The following is a 9351-nucleotide window of genomic DNA, read 5'->3' as shown; positions in this document are numbered from 1 at the left end:
GTTCTTCCTCCAGGTGTCTGGTGGTGAGGGAGCAGGCGGGTGGGGGAGGAGGCCCAGGACCTCCATGTCCTCGGCAGAGTGGGGAGGGGGATTTGAAATGTTGGGCCACGGGACGGTGTGGTTGATTGGTGCGGGTGTCCCGGAGATGTTCCCTAAAGCGCTCTGCTAGGAGGCACCCAGTCTCCCCAATGTAGAGGAGACCGCATCAGGAGCAACGGATACAATCAACGATATTGGTGGATGTGCAGGTGAAACTTTGGTGGATGTGGAAGGCTCCTTTCGGGCCTTGGATGGAGGTGAGGGAGGAGGGCACAGGTTTTACAGTTCCTGTGGGGGCAGGGGAAAAGGTGCCAGGACGGGAGGGTGGGTCGTAGGGGGATATGATAACCGGTAAACTAGAGAATAATAATAAGTCAAAGAAATTGAGACATGAAACACAAGTAGGTATTAAGCAAACGGATGTAATAATAAAGTAAATAACGCTCAGAAAAGGTACAGTAGAGAAAAGGAAAGGTTTTATATAAAAGTAAAGCAATATTTAGCTCGAATTGTGATGGGGGGGGGCCCTGCAAAGTGTGAATGCTCACTTAGCAAGGAGGAATGGAAGGATATTTTAAAGAGAGATTATCTAACTCCAACAATAAAAGTAATTTTCGAGGTTTTGCTGAATGCAGATACAAGTCGGTGTGGACTATTTGGGGCCGAATGGCCTGTTTCCACACTGTGAGTAATCTAACCCTAGGTAAACTAGAGGCAAAAAGGTCACTCCCCCTCCCTCGAGGGGAGTGGGAAGGAGTTGGAACGAGCGTGGGATCTTGCTGTGCCGGCTCTCTCTGGGCTGTTCACTGGGCCAGCCCTCCCCCCCGCGGCAGCTCGGTGCGGAACCGCAGGTCGGTGTCCCCCATCCTCCGTCGGTAATCCGCCTCGAACTCCTCGTCCTGGGCCACGGTGAAATGGTTCTTCCAGTCGCCCACCGTCCCTGAGGGGAGACAGCGCCAGCAGCACGATTAGGCAGCGTCACCCCCCAACCCCACCCCCACACATCACGGGCCTCTCTCCCAGGGCCGGGTATCCCCTCGGGCCTGCACATCACGGCCTAGGGCTAGGGAAGTCCCAGGGCCCACTGGGGATGCCTCAGGGCAAGCTCTGACGGCATCCTGGTGTCAGGAAAGGCCCAGGATCTAAATCGGGCCTAATGTGGATCCCCAGGGGTAATGCTGATCGAACCCTGCGTCACTGGGATCAGGAAAGGCCCAGGATCTAACTCTGGCCTAGTGCGGATCCCCAGGGGTAATGCTGATGGAACCCTGCGTCACTGGGACTAGGAAAGGCCGGGGATCTAACTCTGGCCTAGTGAGGATCTCCAGGGGTAATGCTGATGGAACCCTGATGTCAGGAATGGACGGGGATTTAACTCTAGCCTAGTGTAGATCTCCAGGGGTAATGCTGATCGAACCCTACGTCACTAGGACTAGGAAAGGCCCAGGATCTAACTCGGGCCTAGTGTGGATCCCCGGGGTAATGCTGATGGAATCCTGCATCACTGGGACCAGGAAAAGCCCAGGATCTAACTCTGGCCTAGTGCGGATCCTCAGGGGTAATGCTGATGGAATCCTGGTGTCAGGAAAGGCCCAGGATCTAAATCGGGCCTAATGTGGATCCCCAGGGGTAATGCTGATCGAACCCTGCGTCACTGGGATCAGGAAAGGCCCAGGATCTAACTCTGGCCTAGTGCGGATCCCCAGGGGTAATGCTGATGGAACCCTGCGTCACTGGGACTAGGAAAGGCCGGGGATCTAACTCTGGCCTAGTGAGGATCTCCAGGGGTAATGCTGATGGAACCCTGATGTCAGGAATGGACGGGGATCTAACTCTAGCCTAGTGTAGATCTCCAGGGGTAATGCTGATCGAACCCTACGTCACTAGGACTAGGAAAGGCCCAGGATCTAACTCGGGCCTAGTGTGGATCCCCGGGGTAATGCTGATGGAATCCTGCATCACTGGGACCAGGAAAAGCCCAGGATCTAACTCTGGCCTAGTGCGGATCCTCAGGGGTAATGCTGATGGAATCCTGGTGTCAGGAAAGGCCCAGGATCTAAATCGGGCCTAGTGTGGATCCCCAGGGGTAATGCTGATGGAACCCTGCATCACTGAGACCAGGAAAGGCCCCAGCATCAGACTACCCTGCGTCACTGGGACTAGGAAAGGCCCAGGATCTAACTCTGGCCTAGTGCGGATCCCCAGCGGTAATGCTGATGGAATCCTGGTGTCAGGAAAGGCCCAGGATCAAACTCAGGCCTAGTGTGGATCCCCAGGGGTAATGCTGATGGAATCCTGCATCACTGGGACCAGGAAAAGCCCAGGATCAAACTCTGGCCTAGTACGGATCCCCAGGGGTAATGCTGATGGAACCCTGCGTCACTGGGTCCAGGAAAGGCCCAGGATCTAACTCGGGCCTGGTGCGGATCCCCAGGGGTAACGCTGATCAAACCCTGTGTCACTGGGTCCAGGAAAGGCCCAGGATCTAACTCGGGCCTAGTGTGGATCCCCAGGGGTAATGCTGATCGAACCCTGCGTCACTGGGTCCAGGAAAGGCCCAGGATCTAACTCGGGCCTGGTGCGGATCCCCAGGGCTAATGCTGATCGAACCCTGCGTCACTGGGTCCAGGAAAGGCCCAGGATCTAACTCGGGCCTAGTGTGGATCCCCAGGGGTAATGCTGATCGAACCCTGCGTCACTGGGTCCAGGAAAAGCCCAGGATCTAACTCTGGCCTAGTGCAGATCCTCAGGGATAATGCTGATGGAATCCTGCTGTCAGGAAAGGCCCGGGATCTAACTCGGGCCTGGTGCGGATCCCCAAGGGTAATGCTGATCGAACCCTGTGTCTCTGGGACTAGGAAAGGCCCAGGATCTAACTCAGGCCTGGTGTGGATCCCCAGGGGTAATGCTGATGGATTCCTGCGTCACTGGGAGCAGGAAAGGCCCAGGATCTAACTCGGGCCTACTGCGGATCCCCAAGGGTAATGCTGATGGAACTCTGCGTCATTGGGACTAGGAAAGGCCCAAGATCTAACTGGGGCCTAGTGTGGATCCCCAGGAGTAATGCTGATCGAACCCGGTGTGACTGGGACTAGGAAAGGCCCAGGATCTAACTCGGGCCCAGTGCGGATCCCCAGGAGTAATGCTGATCGAACCCTGTGTGACTGGGACTAGGAAAGGCCCAGGATCAGACTCAGTCCCCTCCCCCACGGGATATAGTCGGAAAGCTGAGGAGGGGGCCACACACCTTTCCTCATGAAATGGGAGATGGAGCGGTCAAAGATGGAATCCGGGATAGTTGAGTAGTTACTCATGGGATTGTCCTTCATGGATTCGAAGGTGGTGTTCCGGACGATCCCATCGATGACCAGGTCGGGTAACTCCTTCCCCAGGAACTTCATCATCTTCACGATCTCCCTCTTGGGGTCCTGTCCCAATATAAACAGCACGAGACACGAGAGAATTCAACTCTTCATTATCCCAATGTCAGAGCCATCCTCACTCCCCGCTCCCTTTAATATCCCACCCAGTCTAATACCACCCCCCCCCCTCACTCCCTTTAATATCCCACCCAGTCTAATCCCACTCTTCCCCCCTCACTCCCTTTAATATCCCACCCAGTCTAATCCCACTCTCGCCCCACACTCCCCACTCCCTTTAATATCCCACCCAGTCTAATCCCACTCTCGCCCCACACTCCCCGCTCCCTTTAATATCCCACCCAGTCTAATCCCACTCTCCCCCCTCACTCCCTTTAACATCCCACCCACTCTCACCCCAACCTCCCCCTCACTCCACACTACTTTTAATATCCCACCCAGTCTAATCCCACTCACTCCCGTTAATATCTCACCCAGTCTAATCCCATTACCCCACCTCACTCCCTTGAATATCCCACCCAGTCTAATCCCACTCTCCCCCCTCACTCCCAACTCCCTTTAATATCCCACCCAGTCTAATCCCACTCTCCCCCCTCACTCCCAACTCCCTTTAATATCCCACCCAGTCTAATCCCACTCTCCCCCCCTTACTCCCCGTTCCCTTTAATATCCCACCCAGTCTAATCCCGCTCTCCCCCCTCACTCCCTTTAATATCCCACCCAGTCTAATCCCACTCTCCCCCCCCTCACTCCCCACTCCCTTTAATATCCCACCCAGTCTAATCCCACTCTCCCCCCTCACTCCCTTTAATATCTACCCAGTCTAATCCCACTCTCACCCCCCTCACTCCCCACTCCCTTTAATATCCCACCCAGTCTAATCCCACTCTCCCCCCTCACTCCCTTTAATATCCCACCCAGTCTAATCCCACTCTCCCCCCACACTCCCCGCTCCCTTTAATATCCCACCCAGTCTGATCCCACGCGCCCCCCTCACTCCCTTTAATATCCCACCCAGTCTAATCCCACTCTCCCCCTCACTCCCTGCTCCCTTTAATATCCCACCCAGTCTAATCCCACTCTCCCCCCTCACTCCCTGCTCCCTTTAGTATCCCACCCAGTCTAATCCCACTCTCCCCCCCTTACTCCCCACTCCCTTTAATATCCCACCCAGTCTAATCCCACTCTCCCCCCCTCACTCCCTTTAATATCCCACCCAGTCTAATCCCACTCTCCCCCCTCACTCCCTTTAATATCCCACCCAGTCTAATCCCACTCTCCCCCCCTCACTCCCCACTCCCTTTAATATCCCCCCCAGTCTAATCCCACTCTCCCCCCACACTCCCCGCTCCCTTTAATATCCCACCCAGTCTGATCCCACGCGCCCCCCTCACTCCCTTTAATATCCCACCCAGTCTAATCCCACTCTCCCCCTCACTCCCTGCTCCCTTTTATATCCCACCCAGTCTAATCCCACTCTCCCCCTCACTCCATTTAATATCCCACCCAGTCTAATCCCACTCTCCCCCCTCACTCCCTGCTCCCTTTTATATCCCACCCAGTCTAATCCCACTCTCCCCCTCACTCCCTTTAATATCCCACCCAGTCTAATCCCACTCTCCCCCCTCACTCCCCGCTCCCTTTAATATCCCACCCAGTCTAATCCCACTCTCCCCCTCACTCCCCGCTCCCTTTAATATCCCACCCAGTCTAATCCCACTCTCCCCCCTCACTCCCTTTAATATCCCACCCAGTCTAATCCCACTCTCCCCCCCCTCACTCCCCACTCCCTTTTATATCCCACCCAGTCTAATCCCACTCTCCCCCTCACTCCATTTAATATCCCACCCAGTCTAATCCCACTCTCCCCCCTCACTCCCCGCTCCCTTTAATATCCCACCCAGTCTAATCCCACTCTCCCCCTCACTCCCCGCTCCCTTTAATATCCCACCCAGTCTAATCCCACTCTCCCCCCTCACTCCCTTTAATATCCCACCCAGTCTAATCCCACTCTCCCCCCCCCACTCCCCACTCCCTTTAATATCCCACCCAGTCTAATCCCACTCTCCCTCCTCACTCCCTTTAATATCCCACCCAGTCTAATCCCACTCTCCCCTCTCACTCCCCACTCCCTTTAATATCCCACCCAGTCTAATCCCACTCTCCCCCCTCACTCCCCGCTCCCTTTAATATCCCACCCAGTCTAATCCCACTCTCCCCCCTCACTCCCCACTCCCTTTAATATCCCACCCAGTCTAATCCCACTCTCCCCTCTCACTCCCCACTCCCTTTAATATCCCACCCAGTCTAATCCCACTCTCCCCCCTCACTCCCCACTCCCTTTAATATCCCACCCAGTCTAATCCCACTCTCCCCCCTCACTCCCTTTAATATCCCACCCAGTCTAATCCCACTCTCCCCCTCACTCCCCACTCCCTTTAATATCCCACCCAGTCTAATCCCACTCTCCCCCCTCACTCCCTTTAATATCCCACCCAGTCTAATCCCACTCTCCCCCTCACTCCCCACTCCCTTTAATATCCCACCCAGTCTAATCTCACTCTCCCCCCTCACTCTCTTTAATATCCCACCCAGTCTGATCCCACTCTCCCCCCCCTCACTCCCTTTAATATCCCACCCAGTCTAATCCCACTCTCCCCCTCACTCCCTTTAGTATCCCACCCAGTCTAATCCCACTCTCCCCCTCACTCCCTTTAATATCCCACCCAGTCTAACCCCCCCCTCTCTGCAGCCTGTGTTGAGATATACCCCTGCCCCCTACACCGTGGGGATATTTGACGTGATCGAGTAGTTTTCCGAACCTCTTTGATGTCTTCGTAGAACAGGTAGAGGATTCGGTGTTTTTCCTTATTCTCCCACCAGCCCTTCACGTGATCATGCCACAGCCCGTAGTTCACTGTGAGACCGGGGGACAGCAAGGTAAGAACATAACATAGGAGCATCGGACATCAGAGCAAGCGTGGGCCTTCTGGCCCATCCAATTCCCCTGCCTACCCTCCCCAACCCCAGGTTCATGAGCCTGATCCCCACGTCCCCGCCCACTCACTCTAACCCCTTCGTGGTCACAAACCTCTCCCTCTCTAGAGTTGGAGAGGGATCCAGAGGAGGGGAGAGGGAGGGAGGGATGGGGTGAGAGACAGAGGGAGAGAAAATGGGGTAGAGAGAGAGAGACTGGGGAAGAGAGAGAGGAGGGGGGAGAGAGAGACTGGGGGTAGAGAGAGAGAGAAACTGGGGGGGAGAGAGACAGACTGGGGAGAGAGAGAGAGACTGGGGGTAGAGAAACAGAGACTGAGGGGGGAAGAGAGAGAGAGAGACTGAGGGAGAGGGAGAGATTGGGAGAGAAAGAGAGACTGGGGGACGGATAGAAAGAGAGGGAGAGACTGAGGGGGACAGAGAGAGAGACTGGGGGAGAGAGAGAGACTGGGGGAGGGAGAGAGAGAGACTGGGGAAGAGAGAGAGAGAGAGACTGGGGGGGAGAGAGAGACTGTGGGGAGAGAGAGAGATGGAGGGGAGAGAGAGAGCGAGCGAGACTTGGGGGGTGGAGAGAGAGAGAGAGAGACAGACTGGGGGAGAGAGAGAGAGAGACAGACTGGGAGAGAGAGAGAGAGAGAGACTTGTGGGGGGAGAGAGAGAGAGAGACGGTGGGAGGGAGAGAGAGAGACAGGGGGAGAGAGAGAGACGGTGGGAGGGAGAGCGAGAGACTGGGGGTAGAGAGCGCGAGAGACTGGGGGAGAGAGAGAGAGAGAGACTGGGGGAGAGAGAGAGACTGAGGGAGAGAGAGAGACTGAGGGAGAGAGAGAGACTGAGGGAGAGAGAGAGACTGGGGAAGAGAGCGAGCGAGACTGGTGGGGAGAGAGATAGAGAGAGAGAGAGACTGTGGGGGGGAGAGAGAGAGAGAGAGAGACTGGGGGAGAGAGAGAGAGAGAGAGACTGGGAGAGAGAGAGAGACTGGGGGGGGAGAGAGAGAGAGAGAGAGAGAGAGACGGTGGGGGAGAGAGAGAGACGGGGGAGAGAGAGAGACGGTGGGAGGGAGAGAGAGACAGACTGGGAGAGAGAGAGAGAGAGAGACTGGGGGGGGGAGAGAGAGAGAGAGACTGGGGGGGGGGGAGAGAGAGAGAGAGACAGACTGGGAGAGAGAGACTGGGGGGGAGAGAGAGAGAGAGAGAGACGGTGGGGGAGAGAGAGAGACTGGGGGAGGGAGGGAGAGACAGACTGGGAGAGAGAGAGAGAGAGAGAGACTTGTGGGGGGAGAGAGAGAGAGAGACGGGGGAGAGAGAGACAGGGGGAGAGAGAGAGACTGGGGGAGAGAGAGAGAGAGACTGGGGGTAGAGAGAGAGAGAGACTGAGGAGGAGAGAGAGAGAGACTGGGAGAGAAGAGAGACTGAGGGAGAGAGAGAGAGACTGGGGGAGGGAGAGAGACTGGGGAAGAGAGTGAGAGAGAATGGGGGGAAAGAGAGAGAGAGACTGGGGGGGAGAGAGAGAGAGACAGACTGGGAGAGAGAGAGAGACAGACAGACTGGGAGAGAGAGAGAGACAGACTGGGGGAGAGAGAGAGAGACAGACTGGGAGAGAGAGAGAGAGAGACTTGTGGGGGGGAGAGGGAGAGAGAGAGAGACGGGGGAGGGAGAGAGACTGGGGGGGGAGAGAGAGAGACTGGGGGTAGAGAGAGAGAGAGACTGGGGAAGAGAGAGAGAGAGACTGGGGGAGAGAGAGAGACTGGGGGAGGGAGAGAGAGAGACTCGGGGGAGAGAGAGAGACTGGGGGAGAGAGCGAGCGAGACTGGGGGGGAGAGATAGAGAGAGAGACTGGGGGAGAGAGAGAGAGAGACTGGGGTGAGCGAGAGAGAGAGAGAGACTTGGGGGGAGAGAGAGAGACTGGGGGAGGGAGAGAGAGAGTGCGGGAGAGAGAGAGAGAGACTCGGGGGGGGGAGAGAGAGACTGGGGGGGAAGAGAGAGAGAATGGGGAGGGAGAGAGAGAGACTCGGGGGAGAGAGAGAGACTGGGGGAGAGAGCGAGCGAGACTGGGGGGGAGAGATAGAGAGAGAGACTGGGGGAGAGAGAGAGAGAGACTGGGGGAGGGAGAGAGAGAGACTTGGGGGGAGAGAGAGAGAATGGGGGAGGGAGAGAGAGAGTGCGGGAGAGAGAGAGAGAGACTCGGGGGGGGGGGGGGGAGAGACAGACTGGGGGGGAAGAGAGAGAGAATGGGGAGGGAGAGAGAGAGACTCGGGTGGGGAGGGAGAGACTGAGGGGGGAGAGAGGGAGACTGGGGGAGGGAGAGAGAGATTGTGTGGGGGAGAGGGAGAGAGAGAGGGACTGGGGAGAGAGAGTGAAGGGGGAGAGAGAGAGTGTGAGGGGAGAGAGAGTGTGAGGGGATGGGGAGAGAGAGAGGAGGGGGAGAGGGGGCAGAGAGAGATTGAGGGGGGAGAGTGAGTGAGGGGGGAGAGGGGAGAGAGAGAGTGTGTGGGTGGGGTGAGGGGCAGAGTGAGGGGGGAGAGAGAGTTTGGGGGTGGGGGCAGGAGAGAGCATGGTTTACAAAATCTTCTCCAGGGTACCGTCCTCCCGCCCGCCCTTCACAGTCCCCGGGGCGGAGGGGTACACACAGACGTCTGCCTGCTCCGGGACCCCACCCACTCCTGCCTCCCGACCAGGAGGAGGCGTGTGTGTGTGTGTGTGTACGCGCGCGCGCGCAGGGGTGTGTGGGTGGGGTGCCCTGTCCTTTTCTTTCAGCTGCTCCACGCTCTGACTTTCGGGGACACCGGGGACGGAAGTGGGGTGTGGGGGAGGGAGGGAGGCAGGGTCTGAAAACAGCCTTCTGGTCCTTGCCCCTAGGCCTTGCCCCTGGGCCTGGCTGGATAGACCAGGCCTTGGAGGGGGACGTTAGGGCCTGGCCCCCTCTCCCTGGGTTACGTTAG

The 9351-nt window shown here is 57.0% G+C and overlaps 1 protein-coding gene across 1 annotated transcript; it reads right to left on the bottom strand.

The window, feature by feature from the left end:
• Nucleotides 1-441: 441 nt before the first annotated feature.
• On the bottom strand, nt 442-6382 carry LOC132810867 (sulfotransferase 1C1-like). Its single transcript, XM_060822733.1, has 3 exons — nt 6242-6382; nt 3287-3467; nt 442-979 (listed from the first exon to the last, which is right to left on the bottom strand). The coding sequence occupies exons 1-3, from the start codon at nt 6380-6382 to the stop codon at nt 843-845; spliced, it is 459 nt and encodes a 152-aa protein (XP_060678716.1). The 3' UTR covers nt 442-842.
• Between the last annotated feature and the right edge of the window lie 2969 nt (nt 6383-9351).

The sequence above is a fragment of the Hemiscyllium ocellatum genome, unplaced genomic scaffold (genome assembly GCF_020745735.1).
Source record: "Hemiscyllium ocellatum isolate sHemOce1 unplaced genomic scaffold, sHemOce1.pat.X.cur. scaffold_2035_pat_ctg1, whole genome shotgun sequence".
Lineage (NCBI taxonomy): Eukaryota > Metazoa > Chordata > Chondrichthyes > Orectolobiformes > Hemiscylliidae > Hemiscyllium > Hemiscyllium ocellatum.
Note: the sequence above shows the minus strand (reverse complement) of the source record. Positions and strands in the feature narration are given on the sequence as shown.